Here is a 20,181-nt window from a genome sequence, read left to right as displayed (position 1 = left end):
ATGGTGCAGCCACTGTGGAAAATCATTTGGTGATTCCTTAATGAGTTAAACAGAATTACCATATGATCCAGCAATTCTACTAGGCATATACCTACAAGAACTGAAAACAGGTGTTCAAACAAAAATGTGTACAAGAATGTTCATAGCAGCACTACTGACAATACCCAAAAGATAGAAACAATATAAATATCCATCAACTGATGGATAAATGAATGTGGCATATCCATATAATGAAATATTCAACCATAAAAGGAATACAATTCTGACAAATACTACAAAATGAATGAACCTTGAAAACACTATGCTGAGGGAAAGAAGCCAGATTCAAAAGGTCACATATTATAGATTTCATTTATATTAAATATTCAATACGGGCAACTTCTTAAAGACAAAAAGCAGATTAGTGGTTGCCTGGGGTGAGGGGAGTAAAGGGGTACAACAAGAGTGACTGCTTAATGGGTGTGGGGTTTCCTTTTGAGAGGATAGAAATGTTCTGGAACTAGATTGTGGAGATGGTCGCATGTCACAAATGTACTAAATGCCACTGAATTGCACACTTTTAAAATGGCTAAAATGGTAAATTTATGTTGTGTAGTTTACCACACACACAAAAAAACACATGTGTTCCAAGTACACACAAAAGACTAATTCATGAGTTCACTAATTAACAAACAAAAAATGAACTTCTCAAGTTAACAAAAATAGAACAGTGAAGCAAGAATTAAAGGTCCTAAAATGAGTCATGTGTGTAACCATTGCAATAAGTAAGCAGGCTTGTGGAACTCAATTCACAAAGCAATTTTATTTTTGTCCCCAACTGTCCCTTAAAATCCACTTTGTGGGACTAGTGCATTTGCTAACTCTAGAAGAAAATTCAGGTCTCCACAACTTCTCCAGTCAATCTTATTTAATAACTAGAGGCCCGGGCACGACATTCATGCACTCAGGGAGGTCCCTCAGCCCAGCCTGTGCCCTCTCACAGTCCGGAGCCCTCAGGGCATGGGGAGTGGGCCTAAGCCAGCAGTTGGACATCCTTAGAGCTGCCGCGGAGGCGGGAGAGGCTCTCGCCACTGCCACTGTGCTCACCTGCCATGAGCCCAGCTTCTGGCTGAGTGGGGCTCCCCCTGTGGGAGTGCAGCAACCACCAGGGGGCAGCTCCTACGTTGAGTGTCTGCCCCCTGGTGGTCAGTGTGCATCATAGCAACCGGTCATTCCACTGTTGGGCCAAAACGGGCTCTCCGACATCCCCCGAGGTGTCCCGGATTGCGAGAGGGCGCAGGCCAGGCCGAGGGACACCACCGGTGCACGATCGGGACCGGGGAGGGACGCGGGAAGTTGGCCAGCAGGGGAGGAACCGTGGGAGGGCTCTAGGTTATGTCCAGCCTGTCTTGCTCAGTCCCGATGGGCCGGATCCCAGCAGCAAGCTAACCTATGGGTTTAAGCATCTGCCCCCTGGTGGTCATTGCACGTCATAGCAACTGGTCAGTCGACTGATCCCCTTGTGGTCAGTGCACATCATAGCGAGCAGTTGAGCGGCCTTAGCATATCATTAGCATATTACACTTTGATTGGTTGAATGGCTGACTGGCCAACCAAACAGCATATTAGGTTTTTATTATCCTATCTAATAAAAGAGTAATATGCAAATTGACCATCACTCCAACACACAAGATGGCTGCCCCCATGTGGTCAAAGATGGCTGCCCCCATGTGGACACAAGATGGCCGCGACAAGATGGACAGCAGGGGAGGGCAGTTGGGAGGGACCAGGTCTTCAAGGGAGGGGAGTTGTGGGCGATCAGGCCAGTAGGAGAGCAATTAGGCATCCATCAGGCTGGCAGGGGAGTGGTTAGGGGGGGTGATCAGGCTGGCAGGCAGAAGCGGTTAGGGGCAATCAGGAAGGCAAGCAGGCAAGCAGTTGGGAGCCAGCAGTCCTGGATTGTGAGAGGGATGTCCGACTGCCCATGCCTAAACGGGCAGTCGGACATCCCTTGAGGGGTCCCAGATTGGAGAGGATGCAGGCTGGGATGAGGGACACACTCCCCCCCTTTGTGCACCGGGTCTCTAGTATAGGATAATAGTAATAGTAACACTATTACTTATAAAGTCCCATAGTCACCCTAAAGGTGCAAAACAGTTTCAATTCAGAAATTTAAATGTCTAATCCCATGTTATAATCAAAAGAATTTATCATTTGAACTTAAGGCTATTTTGGAGGCTGCTGCAGGCTGGAAGCCAGCATTGTTTAAGGTTTAGGGCAGTGGGAGTGAGGAAAGGGAGAAGAAGCAAGAGAAAATCCTTACTTGAGGCATTGTGGTGACTGGGCACTGGCTGGGCAAGAGTTTCATTACTTTCTCGCATAGGCTTCTCCAGCATCCTGAGTGGCTCGTTCTCTCCCAGGCAACTCTCAGGGGTGGTACCTACCCCCTGGCTCTTTATTTCTTGCTTCTTCCTCTGCACTGCAAGGCAGATTCCACCTCCTTGAGGAGCCAGACCCGTTTCTTGGTCACTCTGAGGTGACCCATGCCGGTTCTCCTGCATGCAGCTCACAACTGGCCCATGGGAAGCAAGCATGCATCCCCTGGCCCAACAAACTCTAGGAATGGAGGCTGCATACAACTCAGCAGCCTTTCCACGGCTCCATCGTCAAAGCACCTAGCCAGCCACTGGAATCTCACTCTGTGGGTTTTTCCAAGCAGGGGTCTAGTCTACCTGATCACCACCCTACAAGGGACACGTAGTAACCTCCATGGAGGCCCCTTCCCTAGCCGTGAGGTAAGAGGCAGGGGCATCCAGTGCTCTCAAAACACACAAATGAATCTCTTCAAAGAAATCCCCACCCAAAACCCTCTTCTTTCAACTCTAACTCCTCTTTTATACCCTTAATGTGGACGACAAGTTTATGGGGGCTACAGGTTTTTTACCATCTCCATTATAAAAATAGCATATGGTATACATATTGTGGTATCTTCAAAAAAACATCGATTTTAACCTTATTACCAAGCCCGGCCAGCATGGCTCTAAGGTTGAGTGTCGACCTATGAACCAGGAGGTCGCAGTTCAATTCCTGATTAGGGTACATGCCTGGGTTGTGGGCTCGATCCCCAGTGGAGAGGGCATACTGGAAGCAGCCGATCAACAATTCTGTCATCATTGATGTTTCTCTCTCTCCCTTCCTTTCTGAAAGCAATAAAAATATATATATTTTTTAAAAATACCTACATTCATTGTTTAATGTATAACAGCTACCACTGAGTCCCTAATTTGTCCCAGGCATGGCACAAGGCCCTTTTTACAAACATCTCATTTAAAGTTTATAGGTATATTGTTTTGTTAACTATTTTATCATTTTCATAACTGAGGATTGATAACTGGCATTAAAACTGTGGAGTGCAGCCAAAACCGGTTTGGCTCAGTGGATAGAGCGTCGGCCTGTGGACTGAAAGGTCCCAGGTTCGATTCTGGTCAAGGGCATGTACCTTGGTTGCGGGCACATCCCCAGTAGGGGGTGTGCAGGAGGCAGCTGATTGATGTTTCTCTCTCATCGATGTTTCTAGCTTTCTATCCCTCTCCCTTCCTCTCTGTAAAAAATCAATAAAATATATATTTTTTAAAAAACTGTGGAGTGCATGTTAGTAAAATTTTCAGTAGGAAAAATTATTCTGAAAGCCTAATCATAGAACTTCAGATCTGGAAAGGGCTCCAGAGGTTGTTTTGTCAACCTCATTCATTTCCTTAAGAAGCTGCAGAGGTCCCGAAAGGCTTGAGTTGAGGGACTTGCCCACGGTCATCACAGTGAGATGAGATGTGGGTTATCACTTGCCACAGCTGCCTCTTATTCATAAAAAGAAATATTAAATTCTGATTTATACTGCTAATTTTAATATTTTTCAAACCAGTAGTAGAAATGAATTTTTAATGCAAACTATTTCAGAGTCTAAAAAATTGAACAAACTGGGCTTCCAACACCACATAGAGCTGTATGAATCCCAATTTACTATACGGGAGAATGGATTCTTAATTGAATCTGTGCCTTAGAGTGGGAGAGTAATTTTTAAATGGAAAATCCTGTGGAGGTGGTGATGAGAATGAGTTGAGTCCAAGAGAAAGTAAGATAGCAAACCGGGCTGGAAAATAGCTTTTTCTTAAAGATCTGAAGGAAACCAAATGCAGATTGTTTGGGCTCACACTGAACTATCTTTACTCCATCCTCCTAGTCTTGGCAGGCTCTTGGTTTCGGATCCTTTTAGATGACGATCTCTAGGGTTTCATAAACCTCTTTCCATACATTAGCACTATGGTGACAGTATTCGTTTAACAAATATGGGAGCCTAGGACATGCCGTTCAGCGTTGCATTCTTCTCATGCAGCCCAACAATCATCAGCTTTTAGGGTTGGCAGGGAGCCTAGGAATAACGGAGTCCAATACCACGTTTCAAAGACAAGAAAACTGGGGCCCAGAGAAAGAAACACCTGTCCCGGGAAGGTCACACAGTTAATGGTTCTAATCACAAAAGTTAAGCATTTTGACAGATACATGAACTCTGGAGTAGTTCCATCTTCAGCTCTGTGGACTTAAGAGTCACATTTTGTAGCATGAAGTGCTAATTAAACCAGAGGAATTACGGACTTACTATTTGTAAGTAGGAGTGAAGACATTAACTAGGCCATGAAACCTGGGGCACAGAAGGAGCTCTTGTCTCTGAGATCCACATATTACATTGAACCTTTGTATTTTAAAACAGAATGTGGGTAATGCAGTCTCAACTCTCCTAACTCAGGACCTGGGCTTGAGTTGCATTTAGTCTTGAAGGACCAGCTATTGTAGTTTTCTGTATCATGAGATAAATGAATAACCCTACTCCTTCAGGCAAATGCTGCCCTCACCCAGTGGAAAGGTTAAAACCATCTTTCCAAACACCAATCACTTCAAAAGGAATGATTTCAAAATATTTTCCTATTAGTTTGAGTTTTAACAATAATACTTAGTCAACATGCTTCATTGAATTTAAATGTGAAAAGGAGAAAGGAAACCCACAAAAATGTTTTTAAAAGCATACCACTCAGGTTTAAATTATCTCAACTTTTCCTCTCGCTGTTCAGAATGGCTTTCACTGTACTGCCAAAATCAAATATCTCTCAGGAGGCCTAGTGGTGCAAACAAAAGCGCTGAAATCAAAGAACTTGCAAGTTTAATCTGTCAGAGACTGTGGTACTGCGGAGAAAGTCACTTAACTTCTCTTCATCAGTTCCCACTTCTATGCAATGAGGATAAAACTGTGGAGGTACCTCTCCTGGGTACTGTGTGGTTGGCTAATTAAAGCTAATTAAGCCCCTGGAAAATACTATGTAAGTGCTGGGTATTTATGTGCCACTAAGACCCACAAAAACTCCTCAGGGACAAGATTCTGTGCAGACAGCACAATCTGTATTGGTGATTACTAATTACCCACTGCTTACAAAGAAAGCACTTGTGTTCTGCAAAAGGGTAGGGAAAGGAAACAGCACACAATGTCATTCAACAACACCATCTTTATTCAAAAATATATATCTATGAGACATTTCAGAATATACTGCTGCCAAGAAAGACAGCCTATACTTCTAAATAAAGTCCTAAATTAATATACAAATTTAAGCTTTAAAAATATTCTTTAAGAAAAAAGGGGGGAAGAACGAAGACTTTCTGAGGAATATGACCTAAAGGAAAGGTCCTTTAAGGTCTATGGATGCCCTAAGTAAAGAAGAAAAAACACAAAATAAAAACCACCCACCCCACCCTGCCAGATCCTTAAATTAAACAAATGAAGTAAAGCACACTTGGGGAGGATATGGGAGAATTAGATTTCAAAAAACAAAAGCATTTCATTAAAACAACAAAAAATACCAAAACTAACTTCCTCACAGGAAGTCCACTAGTAGTAACAGGTGTTAAGAGGCCAACATATTCTTTTACATAATTGCTAGTTTCATTTCTTGCTCTTGCTGCAATAATTATGCACCAATGGCTGGTTAGATGCAATCAGATAAAACATCAGAGTGGGCAAGATTCATTCTGTTATTAACATTTCATCTAGCTGATCAGAGCAAATATCTACCATACCCTTTTTTTGGGTTGATTTGTGGCTAGTAAAATTTTGCATCCTTGATGAAAACATACAGAATGTCCAAGGATCTGTTCAGAAACATGCTCTTAGGTAGAACTAAAGCAGCACACCACATGGGGAGAGGCATATGTGCAGAAAGAGCAAAGACTCAAATTCATCTTGCAATTTTAGTAAAGTCACCCACTGCCCTATGGCCTCTGGGAGAAAATTTTTATATATAGACTCATTAATTTAATCATGACAGGACAACAGGCAGTGTCAAAAGAAACAACACAGTCCATATTCAAATCTGAAAAAATAGCTTAAATGCTACTAGGTTCTACACAGAGTTAAGTTGAATACCTGCTGTGACTTTTCACTGTTTTCACTTTTGGCAGGCAGGAGGGCTCCTTTAAGGGAAACCTGCTATACTTTTAAAAACATAGGTTATGTTTTAACATGTAAAATTACATGTAATTGGCTTTTTGGTAATCCTCAGAATAATGGAGAATCTGATCCCATTTTATAGCTTTGGGATTTCAACCTCTGGGCTATAATTCCTATTACACTATTGGGGCAAATGGTTTTCTGCCCTTTCCAATGTCTAAAATAAGCCTGCCAAAACAGAATGTTTATAGTTAGCAGGTCTAACCTTTACTAAAAGCAAGTAATGTCAGCTGGCATGATAATAGAATTAAAACCCAAAATTAATATCCCTAACTTTCCCCCTTCCCCTGCCCGAAATAAGCTATTCAGTAACATCTGATACAAAGTATCCTGGGCACAGGGATACGTGCAATGATGTGACTGACGGACAGATGAACATGCACGGTGTCACATTTGCAAGGGAGATAAGCAAGTGCAGTCACCATCCTGAGGACATATGCCCACACAGTGAATTGTTAGTGTGTGCCCTACTCCCCAAAAGAAAGGGTCAAAGCAGCACCCACACAGAACCCAGGCTCTCAGCATGCCTTTAGCTTTTCGGCCCACCACTGCCATTGCTAACAAGCACCTTCACAGCTAACTGGGGTCAGAAGGCTGTTTTTAGGAAGGTGTTCTATGATGCTGGGTAGACCCTTGAAAAGGGCAGCCCGTTTGTAGGAACCTGAAGCAAAGTACTTATTTTAAACTCATCCTTGTAATTCCTGTTACTCTGTCTCTGAACTATGATTTTATGTCCCAGATCAGCTCCTAATCTTCTTGCTAGATTCTCTAGTCTGCTTACAAAACAAATGCACCCAACCCTCAACTATACATCACCAGAAGTAATAGTAGGGGAGAATCAGAGATTTAGCAAACTCCTTATGGCAAAGCTGCTTGACAGTTGTGTCTCCCTTCGGGGTTGATGGAGTCAGGAAAGCCAATGACTCCAGGTTGAATCCCTCAGTGGAAGCCTGTACTGAACTTGAACGAGCCCAGCTCAGACGGAAGCTGCTTTCACGACACAATGCTATCATCAAGGACAAGATTCTTCTGAAAGCTTCCAGAAGTACACATGATTTTCATAACTTCTCGAGTATAAAGTGAGAGCTAAGAATGGAAAACCAACAGGGGCATAAAAACACAAAGTGGGAGAGTTTGTATTCTTTCCAAATATCAATCTAAACTGGATTCCACTCACCACTGTTCTGAATTGTGCTCAACAGGAGAGGCTGGAGAGGAGAACCAGAGTGTGTGGTTCTTTCTGGATTCTGGGGGTCAGGCGGAAGGAGGGATAGAACCAGGGGCTACAAGGTTATTTCCAACCATGACTTGCCCTCTTCTTTCTGCTGGTAGAGATGGGAATCTGGGGCATGGCACCTGCCCTAGTCAGTAGAAAAGAGGTCACCAGCAGAGGGCAGGGGGGCCAAGCCCCCTGTGACGTTGGGCAGCAATGAGAGGTCTGGCAAGCTCTGAATATGGGACTTCAGTTCCTTGCGGACCTGGGTTACCCGAGCAAGCTTCTGTTTATATTCCTAAGGAAACAAAGAGAAGACAATACAGTAAGTCTTTGCGTGCTGGTGGCCAAGTTTAAGGACCCGATACAGACATTCTCCACCCTCTTTTCCTACATTCTCCCCACCAGATCGCTCCTCCCCTATTCAGCTAAAGGACAATGCTAGGTTTTCAAACTCTGTAAAACTTTATATAAAAAAGGAAAGCAGAATTCAATACTGGCAACAGCATGAAATGGTATTTCACTTAGCACTTGAGATTTGGATGTAAAAAGAAGTGACATTTTGTATTTACAGTGTCTTTTGATTTTTAGCTATTTCAAAATGCCTTATAAAATACAGATGCTTAGGGTTTACAATTATTTTGAAGGCTATACCTAGACATGGCTAGAAAAGTCACTATAAAACATACTTTCTGTGTTAAACTTGGAGATTAAACCAGATCTATCATTTTTGCCGACAATGACTACACGAACTCAAAATACCCAATGCCACTACCTATGCTTATTCCATTTCCGAGTAACTGAACAAGTCCCTGATGAGGTTTCTAGTCTACCCTAAACAGGCCAGACTTATCCTCCAAAAGCCTAGCTTTCATCAAGTCACCCCTCTGAGAAAGTGAAGCACAGCACCACACTGTTTCCACCACTGCTCAGAGTTCAAGGTCTTCTAAAATGAGCTCCTGCCAGCTGTATTTCTTACAACTTCCCCACCCCTAGGCACACGCTACTGCCTGTAGGGCCATTTCTTCAGGATTCTCCTCAAGCCCAGAGGGGAACACAATCTAGACACGGATCTTTGTTCTCCTGGTCCTAGCAAAGCCCTGCCTCCACTCCTCTGCCTACCCGCTTCAGTTCCACCTCTCTAGGGAAATCTTTCCTCCTCGTCCAGGAGACTGGTCTGCACCTCCGCCTGCTCTGGAACCCTCCTGTGCACAGAGCATGCATCTGGGCCCCTTACCAGCCTGCTCTTAGGCACTCTCCATTCATGCTAGACTTCCATGTTCCTCTAAACCAGCAGTCGCCAACCGGTGGTCCTCGGACCACTGGTGGTCCATGAGGTCTGAAAGGTTGGTGAGCGCTGGTTTAAGAAAACCTTTGGAGCAGCAGTCACCAACTGGTGTGCTCCGCGGACCACTGGTGGACCGTGAGGTCTGAAAAGTTGGCAACCGCTGCTCTACTAGTAAATGATGACGGGAACTGAGTATACCACTTTCCCTCCTCAGCTCCCAGTTAAAGGTTCTCTTGGTAAATCTATATGGAATAACCCACCAGGTCATGTGAGGTCTGTGGTTTACAGCCCCCTTGGGACTTGACTTTTTTCCTCTAGCTGTACCAGCCTCCTTAGTGTTTCTGCAAGGACAAGGATGTTTCTGAGACTGGGTCCTTGCTGACTAATGCCTCTCCTGCAGGAACATAAGAGAAAGCACTGGGCTAAGACTCAAAGACCTGGGTTTAGTTTTGGCTCTGACTCTAACTTGTTATATGACTGGGGACAAGTTTCCTCTCTTCCTTCATCCTCACCTTCCTTATCTGAAAATGAAAGAAATGGACTTGATCTTTCTTCAAGTTCTAGATCCCTTCATGCCAACACCTCATGCACACTTGGAGAGGCAGAGGGTTTGAAGGCATAAGCACGCTTGGGAAGAGTGATAAGACAGGAAATAAGTTAAAAGAAGAACACTCAGTTCAAGTTGTAAAAATGAAGTCCAAGCAAGGAGTGGAAGAGGGGAATCAGGGATGCAGGCAGGCAGGGTCTGCCCCCACATTCCCACAGGCAGTCAGCCTTCCCCTGAAATAACGGTCGCTCACACAGGTCATCAAATGGAGAGACTGGGAAAGAAAGTAAGCGCTCTCGGCACCACATTTATTTTTTGTGTGTGTGGAATTAATATAACTATAACCACAACACGTAAGTACTTAATAATGAGCCCCTCATCAAACTTGTAAGCTTCAGAGGGCTAGAACCAGATCCATCTGCTTTCTCCCAGCATCCACCATGCCCAGCAGGACTCTGAACAGTAGGTGTCCAACAAAATTGCCCAAAGAAATAATAGTATATAAAACATAATATTATGAGCAAGTATACAGTATTAATCAACTTTAATTCCTAAAACTAAAGACTAATTTCAAATGTGAGGATCTAAAATGTCAAGTTCCCTCCCTGTCCTTCCCTCTACAAACATTTTTCTTCATTGGTTTTACATACTTCAAAGGAAATCAATAGAAGATCCACTCTATTACTGGGCATGGATTCATTTAATTAATTTCTCCTGAATTCTAGGTAGAAAAAGGATAAAATACTTACTCCCTGCTCAAATCCTCTGACCAAAGCTGACAAATAAAAGCCGCTTCGATTTGAAGCCATGCACTCCTGGCAGCTATAGAGCACTTCATTTGAAGGAATTCCTCAAGAACAGTTGAATGTCACTGAGTCTCTAGTGAGCTAAGCTGGGACTAGAATCCAAGACTCCTCACTCTTGGGTGATCCTCAGACTGACTTAGCAAATCCATCTGAGGCTAAAAGGAAAGACAGTTGATCTGATCAGATACCACCTTAGGTTCAAGTATCTCTCTCCCAGGCAATCTTTAAAACAAACAAAAATACCATTTGCTTCTATTTGTGGTGGGGTGTTATCATAATTAGGTGTTATTATATCCTAGATATCATAAAAAAAACCCCTTCATTTTAATAAAAAGAAACATGTTCCACATTAAAGTCCTCTCGTTAGGCCACTCTGAAAGCTGATGGATCCTGCCCATACCTCCTCATGCTACCAGTTATTCTTTCCCTAGGGATAGGGCATTACTAGAAAAGAATGGGATTAGAAAATACAGAGCTGCAAGAAACAAGGTTGATATACAAAAGTCAATCACTTTACTATATACCAGCAATAAACAAGTGAAATTTGAAATTAAAACACAGTATTTATTAGCACCCAAAACAATTAAAAACTTAGATATAAATCTAATAAATATGCACAAGATTGTCTGAGAAAACTACAAAACTCTAATGAACAAAGAACTAAATAACTGAAGAGAAATTCCATGTTCATAGCTAGAAATGTGGTAGGCAGACAGACATGGGCAGAGCAACGATGAAGGGTCAGGTACAGAAGGTCATTTATGTGGAAAGCCCCAGCTGCCTAGGTAGGGACAACTGTATGGTGGAACCTTGCTCCCCAGGGTGACCTTTCCTCCTCTAGCATATCGCTGGTCATGTGGTTTGAGACCCCTGACCTTTTCTCCCTAGAGATACATCTAAGCCTCAGTTGTAGTTCGGCTCCAGGCCCAGAAAAGCAGTAAAAACAAACAAGCGACACCATGGCTGACCTCAAGACCAGCTGCATTGACTAATGACCTTCTGCCCTGGCACTGACCAAGCAATTAGGGGAGACCTAGCCCCTGAAAGAACACACCTGGAAAGCTGCTGAATATTATAATGAGATATTCCCCTGGGACCTCCCCTAAAATCTTCACCCTTAAAACCATTAGGAAGAGGACCCAGTGGCTCTCCCTTCCGGGAGCACGCCCACACCTTTCCCTTTCCCTTACCCAGGCACATTAGCATTACTTCCCTCACTCCAAGCTCCAAGGGCCCTTCCTTTATCTGTGTAACTTGTTTCCTAAGCCCATGTCTTCTAGGAATTACTTTTTCTACCTCTGTGATTTTATAAATAAACTAGTGGCCCAGTGCACAAAATTTGTGCACATTAGAAGGGAATTAATTAGAGGAAATATTTTAATATTACTCTTTGCCCTTTCTCTATAACAGAAGTGGCAGAGATGAAATAAAATTAGTAAAATGTATATGAAAATCTCCCTCCTGTCATAGAGTCTGGGACACACCGCGGGACCTAGAGTCAAGTCCCTGCCCACCACCTGCACACACTTCAAAAATGCAGGAGACCCAGACCTGGCCGGCCCCACCCCCATCAAGCCCCTCCGGGTGGTGCGGGTGTGTGTGTGTGTGTGTGTGTGTGTGTGTGTGTGTGTGCAGCCTCAGGTCCCCAAGCCAGGTGCCGGGTGAGAGGAGGGGGTGCACAGCCTGAGGTCTCCCGTCAAACCCTGCCGGAGCTTGAGGTCCCTTGCCCCGGCCAGGCGCCGTGCAGCCTCAGGTCCCTGCTGTTTAGTCGTGTCATTATGGCATCCCGGCTAATTTGCATATTCCTCTATTACAGTGATCGGCAAACTGCGGCTCGCAAGCCACATGTGGCTCTTTGGCCCCTTGAGTGTGGCTCTTCCACAAAATACCATGTGCAGGCGCACATGTACAGTGCGAATGAAACTTCGTGGCCCATGTGCAGAAGTCGGTTTTCAGCCTGGGCGAGTCTATTTTGAAGAAGTGGCATTAGACGAAGTTTAAGTTTAAAAAATTTGGCTTTCAAAAGAAATTTCAATGGTTGTACTGTTGATATTTGGCTCTGTTGACTAATGAGTTTGCCGACTACTGCTCTATTATATAGATGGTCTCTTATATTTTGGGTCTTGACTCTGAATTCTCTCCTAGCCAGACCCAACTACCAAGGTTGCTGAACCCAGGTCCAGTCTAACACCTGGTGCCATTCCTGCTGCCTACAACAGGAAGACTCAATACTGTTGTGATGTGAGTTCTTCCCAAGTTTATCTATAGATCCAATGCAATCCCAACCAAAATCACAGCAAGTTCTTTTGTGGAGACAGACAAATTGATTCTAAAGTTAATATGGAAGGGGAAAAGATTTAGAATAGCCAAAACAGTATTGAAAAAAACAAAGTCAGAACTACCTGACTCCAAGACTTACTATAAAGCTACAGTAATCAAGACAATGTGGTTCTGGCAAAAGAACAAACAGATCAATGTAACAGAATGCAGAGCCCAGAAACAGGCCCGTATAGTCATCTGATCTTTGACAAAAGAAACAGAAATGATACAGTGGGGAAAAGGCAGTATTTTCAACAAATGGTGTTGGAACAATGCAATGATTCTCTCTCATTATTGATGTTTCTATTTCTCTCTCCCTCTCCCTTCCTCTCTGAAATCAATAAAAATATATTTTTTAAAAAATGAATCACAGATAAAAATGTAAAAACACAAAACTATAAAACTCCTAGAAGATAACACAGAAGAAAATCTAGACGATCTTTAATTTGGTGATGACTTTTAGATACAACACCTCAGGCAGGACCTATGAAAGAACTAATAAACTGGACTTCATTAAAATGAAAAATTCCTGCTCTGTGAAAGACACTGTCAAGAGAATGAAAATGTTTGCAAAAGACATTAGGAAAATGCAAATTAAAACAATAATGAGATATCACCACATACCTATTAGAATTGCCAAAATCCAGAACACTGATAACAGCAAATGCTGATAAGGACTTGGAGCAATGGGAACTCCAGTATGTTGCTGGTTAGAATGCAAAATAGTACAGCTACTTTGGAAGTCTGGCAGTCTCTTACAAAACTAAACATACGCTTACCATAGGATCCAGCAATTACACTCATTAGTATTTATGCAAAGGAACTGAAAACTTATGTCCACACAAGAAACTGCACATGAGTATTTATAGCAGCATTACTCATAACTGTTAAAAGCAAACAAGATGTCCTCCAGCAGGTGAATGAATAAACAAATTTTGGTATAGCCAAACAACAGAATACTTTTCAACACTAAAAAGAAATGAGCTATCAAGCCATGAAAAGACATGGAAGGACCTTAAAAACATAAGACTAAGTGAAAGAAGCAAACGTGAAAAGGCTAAGAGTCCAACTACATGACATTCTGAAAAAGGCAAAACTATGGCAAGAGGAGCTTAGAGTGGGTAGGGAAGAATAGACAGAGCACAGAGAATTGTTAGGGTAGTGAATACACGGTAATGATGGATATGTCCAAATGAGTAGAATGTACACCAATGTAAACCCTAATGTAAACTATGGACTTTGGGTCATTACAATGTGTCAATATAGATTCATTAAGGGTGACAAATGTGCCACTCTGGTGGGCTATGCTGATAGTGGGGGAGACTATACTAGTATATGTGTGGGGGTAGAGAGTATATGGAAATCTATGTTCCTCTTAATGTTGTTGTGAACCTAACACTGCTCTAAAAAAAAAAAAAATGGCCTTAAAAAAAACTACCCTTGGCCCAAAAGATTTAAATACATCAGCAAGGGTGTGTAGGTATATACTTGAATATCCAAATACAGGTAAAGATTGCCTTTAAAACTATTAAAATATGTTACCTGTTTAACTGGGACAGTTGAATGACCCAGTTTAATGCCTTGAGGAGAGATGATCAGGTTAGAATTCACAACCAGCTCTGACTAGGTCAAAAGTGAAGCTTTAGTAAATTTTTAGTCCCTAAATAGATTCAGTAGCAATTGACTGTGATCTCTCCCACCTCTCCCATTTTTTAAAATAGATTTAGCCTTTTCCCAAATAAAGTCATCTATAAATGTTGCCATAGATCAACAAAAAAATTAAGAGTGAATCCAGTCTGGCTGGTGTTGCTCAGTGGTTGAGTGTCAACCCATGAACCAAGAGGTCACGGTTCAATTCCCGGTCAGGTCACGTGCCTGGGTTGCAGGCTTTATCCCCAGTAGGGGGTGTGCAGAAGGCAGTCCATTGAGATTCTCTCTCATCAAGGATGTTTTTCTCTCTCTTCCTCTCCCTTCTTCTCTCTGAAGTCAATAAAAACATTTAAAAAAAAAAGTGAATTGCCTCCCAATTCTTCCCCTTGGTCAGATCAGGGCACTCTCTCAATAGCTGCCTTTCCAGTTATTCTCTCTGGTTCTGGACAGGTTAAGGAGACAGACCTCAGGAAAATCAGAGCATCTTTTTTCTCAACCTACCAGCCTACCTTCTGGACAAAAGTGTGATCCCAAGCTCTGCTGCTACAAGTTTCCAAACTGTGCCCTCAGCAACTCCTGCTCTCATAAGAAATCCAGGCTTCTTCGCATGATAATAAAACCAACTTCAGTGAAGAGACCCATTCAAGTTTTTCTGACTCCCTTAAGTGTGCTGCATCCCACAATTTCTTTAGCACACAAGCACCACTCAGGTAGAGAAATGATGTAGTAAGGTGGTTACATGCACCTTGTGTAAATTACCATACGTTTGTGTGTGATAGAACACTAAGCCTTTAATCTAACACTCATGCTACCTGTCTGGTACAGGAATTCGAGAAGTCAAGACCTGCACTATTTCTATCAGCAGGATGACACCACTGCAGCATTCCTGCTCATCACTCTTCTCTCCCCACCCACTGATTCATCTCAACCACAGTTCACATCTCTTTTTTGTATCCTGTCTTCAGACACTTGTCTTTCCTACACTACCAATCTTAAGCAAGAGAAGACAAGGCAAACTCAAGCAGTCCTGTTGCTTTTTCTTTCCTGTTCATGCATAATTTATACTGGGGTGGTGGTAGAGGTGAGGGGTTGAGCTGAATCCTCCATCTGGCTACATGCACCTACGGCAACAAATTCTACCTCACCTCAGAGAGGCGGAGAGGAGCTGTGAAATAGGTAAGAGTTCTATCAGACTTCTGTTGCTACCCTTGTTTCAGGATCCTTGAAGAGGAGGTGGAGAGGAAAGTGGGCATCTGTGATAAAATGCCTGGGTTTATCTGACTGCCAAGAAAAGTTTAAAATGAAGAGGATAAAGGCCCAATTGTGTAGTTTAAGATAATGCCTAGGATTTATGCTCTTGGCAAAACTTTGGAATCTCAGTTCACAGACTTTCCAAAGTTGCAGGAAAATGTGTCTCCAACATCCCCCCGTTTCCAGTGGGTCCAGCTGACACTGTGTGAACACAGCCCATTATGGAGCACCAAGACAATTGGCTGAAAGAAGCAAGGCTTACACATTCTTTGCCTTTTTTGGTTAGAGCAGTAAGCCAGACCTGACATGCTGCAGATCAGCTCTGGGATAAGAGGGTTAAAAATGACAAGGGCTGACATTGCAATGACCTTTCTGCAGGAATTTCATTTCCAAAACAAAATTATAAGCATTTCCTCTAGCAACTCATGTAAGAAATGCTGAGCAAAATGTAAACATTGTCAAGCCTATATTTTTCTTGCTAGGAAGTATTTACGTAAGAAAAATTGTGTTAGAAACAACACCACAGGCAGGGGCTTGACTTGATGAAACAAAGATTTCCAGTATAAGACTCATGTTTCCCTTTATCTTGCCCTGTTGTGCTATAGGACATAAGGCATATAAAAATAACCTACTGCTCGGCTACTCCCAATTTAGAGTCATAAAGGGTCATTATGCATGAAGCAGTTTATGAAGGACCTGTTTTAAAGGTGACCTGCCACACTGAGTTTAAGTCAAAGAACTGCTTCATCACATGAAGGTTGGGAGAGCCAAGCAGAAAAGGGAAGCTGGCCTTCACCCTACTATTATTTAAAATGCCCACTCAGCCCCCCTCATCCTGCGGGGGGGTGGGGGGAGGACTGAAGCTCACAAGGACCTACACTTAGAAATCACAGCTTCTACTTAAACCACAACTTAAATTTTTTTTCTTTCTTCCTTTCTCTTTCATTTGTTTGTTTGTTTGTTTTAAAGGAAAATACAACATATAAATCTTTGGACTGAAAATAAAAATGCTACTTCTAATTTCTCTTCAAAGATCTATGTGGGAATAAAAAGCCATCACTGACCTGCAACTTTCTCCCAGCCAGCTCCATGCTCCCATATGACTTAGTGGCAGCTGGGACATTTCAAAATGATACATTCTGGGTGTCACAGCAAGACTTGAGCTGCTGAGTAAGTTGCTGGGGAAGATACAAGGAAAGAGGAAGTTGTGGCTCCAATTCCAGTGCTTGGGGTCTCTCAGCTCCATTACAAAAACCAGTAATAAAGGTACACATGAAGTTTTCCCAGAAGGAAAAGTGACAAAATGTTTACAATGGGAGAAATGTTCTCACAGCAATCCAGCCACCCACTAGAGGAATCAAATGGAAATGGGCTTCTTAGGCTTGCAATCATACCACAAACCAAGGGTTTTTAGGGCACTTCTTTCTCCCCAGAGGACCCTTTACACAGGGCTTACAGGAAGCTTCCAATGCCACCACAAAACCCCCTCTGACAGGGATTTGCAAACGCAAGGGAAGAATAAAGAGTTAGTATTTATACATAACTAAAATAATAAAAATAAAATCAATTTTAGGATTTGACAAATGTAATTATAAAGATAAACACTTACAAATTATAATGATAAACACAATTAAAACACATGTCCACTATGCTTTAAAAGAGACTTCTTAGAAAAAGTCTCTTGGGAGCCTTCAAAAATGTTTACATTACTTATGTAATGGGTCTCTCATTATGTAAGACCAAATACTAAAAGCGTAAGAAAAACTGTTTACTAGTTATAATTAGTTCTCTCTCTCTTTTTTTAAAAAGTTAACTGTCAAAAAATATGTTTTATGCAAGAACAAAGCCCTACAGGCGGATTTCCTTATGGACCACTTCAATGGAAAATCACGTTATTGATGCTGTTCTGACAAACATGAAGGGTGCAGATCTTTCAATTGTTTCTCCTTTTGTGCCAAATATTGGTAGTCAAGCATTCCTGGAGGGCAGCTGAGAAGCAAAGGGTAGAAAGGAAAGGGACTCTTTTCACACAAAAGGATTTTGAGCAATATTTACTACAATTTTAGGTACTAGGAGGTCTGCCTGGGGCAAGGCAATCTGTAGGTTACTGCACTGCATTTGAATACAGCTCTCTCTTCAATACTTCAATTCTTTTCCACAAGCAACCAAAAAAGGAGGGAGGTTGCTAGGATAAAACAGAAAAAAGAAAAAAGAAAAAATCCAGTCAGAAAAATCCAAGTTTAAATCCTGTGCTACCACTTGCCTGCAGTGTGACATGACTTCACCGGGCTAGACTTAATGTCCTTATATATAAGACAGGAATGGAAATAATGTCTACACCATGGGGTGGCTTGAATGAGACCAGGAACTTGCTAAACTGTTCAATTTGAATGAGCAGATCTGAAGGGAGAAAGAGCACCCTCCTATGTTTATTATTTTATGAGCAGTATTTAATTTTTTTGATTTACATGTTAGAATTGAAGAAAAAGAGAATTATTGATGAGATCTAAAATCCTTCCTCTCTCAAACCATTTGAGTATGTCCTGAAACTTTAGCACTTTTCCTAGAAGCTAGCTTGTGAAAATGAAAGGGCTTGATCTCCAAGACTGGGGGGGGGGAGTCAGGCAATTTTATAATTAGGTGGCACCATAGTCCAATCCTATCAATCTAAGGCCAAGATAGGGGAAGGAATTTGTCTACGGAGTAACAAGCCTAGATCTCATGGGAACATTCTCAAATTGGAAGGAGTCCCCATCCAAGGTATACAGGTGAACTTCCGGTCAAGATGGCAATGTAGGTAAATGTGGCACTCACATCCGCTCACAACCACGTCAAAATTACAACCAAACCACAGAACCATCATACAGAACCACCTGAAACCTGGCTGAATGGGAGTCCTACAACTAGAGAAAGAAGCCACATTGAGACTGGTGGAGGCATGGAACGGGATGGTTTGATACCCATGTGTGCCTTGTTTTTTTTAATCAGGAGGGATATCTTGGCTGCAGAGGCCTTCTGTGAGAAGCCAGGGGTCCCAGTGCTGGGAAGAGAAGTCTCTGTAACTTCAGGCTGTAAAAACAGCGGGAATTGTGGTCGAGTGACACATCCCAGGCGTTCCTCTAAAGGGGCTGGCGCATATACTTACTTGGACTCACTCCCTCTGAGATCTAGCACTGGGGCAGCAGCTTGAAAGGATCCAGGGACATACAGGTAGGAACTAAATTGTCTGACATCAGGGTAAGAACTGGGGGGCAGCTTTCTCCCAGACAAAATTGTTGATAGAGGTCATTGTTCCTATGCTGAGACCACCCCCGCCACAATGATGACTGGCAGGTGCCATATCTGAGTTTCTATCAACCTGGATCACACTGTTTACACGACCCTGGGGACTACCTGAAACCCCACCCAAACTGTTTGCAGTGGCTTTTCCATAAAATAGCCTGTCCTGGCTCAGGCTTCAACTTTTCTAAAATCTCTCAAACAAGCAGCAGCTGCCTCAGTGTGCCCCATACCTCTCAATAAGAGGCCCCAGGCCCGGCACTAGCAGCAGCCAGCCTTGGTTCACAGCTTGGCCTCTCCTGGGGAGCTCTAACCCCAACACAAGTAGCAGCCACCTACAGTTGCTCTGTAGCTTGTGCCTGGTGGCCCCAGGCGGGTATAGACAGCAGCTGACTTTGCACCTCCTGGGAGGCTCCACACATCCAGTGATCAGCTTCAGACCACGCCAGATTACAACCCTACCACATCCATGAGTGACACATTCAAGGGGCAGACTCAGAGAGCACCATAGTCCCACTGAAGCAAGTCCTGCAACAGGGGCATCTCCTGCACAGCAGTTTTTATGCTGTAGACACAGCTGGCCACAGCCAACTGGCTGGGGGGTGGGGGATGGTGTCAATCTCTCCCAGTGACACCAAAAGCAATCCAGGCTCAACTACAACAAGATAGCGCACACAGCCCACACAGGGGCGCATCTAGAGTGCTCAGCTCAGGTGACTAGGAAGGCTGAGCCACTGGGCCCTACTGACACCTACTACACAAGGCCACTCTACTAATTCCAGGAGACATAGTAGCTCTACCTAATACATAGAAACAAACACAGGGAAAAAGTCAAAATGTGGAGACAAAGAAACATGTCACAAATGAAGAGAAATCTCCAAAAAAAGAACTAAATGAAATGGAAGCAGGCAAACTAACAGATGCACAGTTCAAAATAATGGTTATAAGGATGCCCAAGGAACTTAATGAGATCTTTAAGGAACTTAGTGATAACTTCAAGGAACTTTGTAACAACTGCAAGGAACTCAGAGAGAACATCAACAACATAAAAAAGGACCAATCAGAAATGACATATACACTAACTGAAATAAAGAATAATTTACAAAGAATCAACAGTAGAGGACACTGAGAATCAAATCAGTGATTTGGAATATGAGGAAGCAAAAAACAACCAATCAGAACAACAAAAAGAAAATGAATCCAAAAATATGAAGACAGTGTAAGGAGCCTCTAGGACAACTTCAAGCATACCACTGTTCGCATCACAGGGGTGCTGGAAGGAGAAGAGAGGAAGCAAGA

General features: G+C 42.8%; 1 protein-coding gene across 2 annotated transcripts in view; it reads right to left on the bottom strand.

The window, feature by feature from the left end:
- Nucleotides 1-5,517: 5,517 nt before the first annotated feature.
- The window catches only part of RPRD1B (regulation of nuclear pre-mRNA domain containing 1B), a 61,650-nt gene continuing 46,986 nt past the window's right edge, over nucleotides 5,518-20,181 (bottom strand). The window contains exons 7-8 of one of the 2 annotated variants that reach the window (XR_013814153.1): nucleotides 16,668-16,781; nucleotides 7,915-8,040 (exon numbers count right to left, since the gene is read on the bottom strand). Coding sequence is in view for 1 of the 2 variants with exons in the window: in XM_079783648.1 (XP_079639774.1) it covers nucleotides 7,891-8,040 (150 nt within the window). In the remaining variant the exon portion in view is untranslated. Of the gene's footprint in view, nucleotides 8,041-16,667; nucleotides 16,782-20,181 lie in introns of both variants that reach the window. The other variant, XM_079783648.1, reaches the window with a different exon arrangement.

This window comes from Cnephaeus nilssonii, assembly GCF_951640355.1.
Source record: "Cnephaeus nilssonii genome assembly, chromosome: 11".
Taxonomy (NCBI): Eukaryota; Metazoa; Chordata; class Mammalia; order Chiroptera; family Vespertilionidae; genus Cnephaeus; species Cnephaeus nilssonii.
This window is presented reverse-complemented; position numbering and strand designations above follow the sequence as displayed.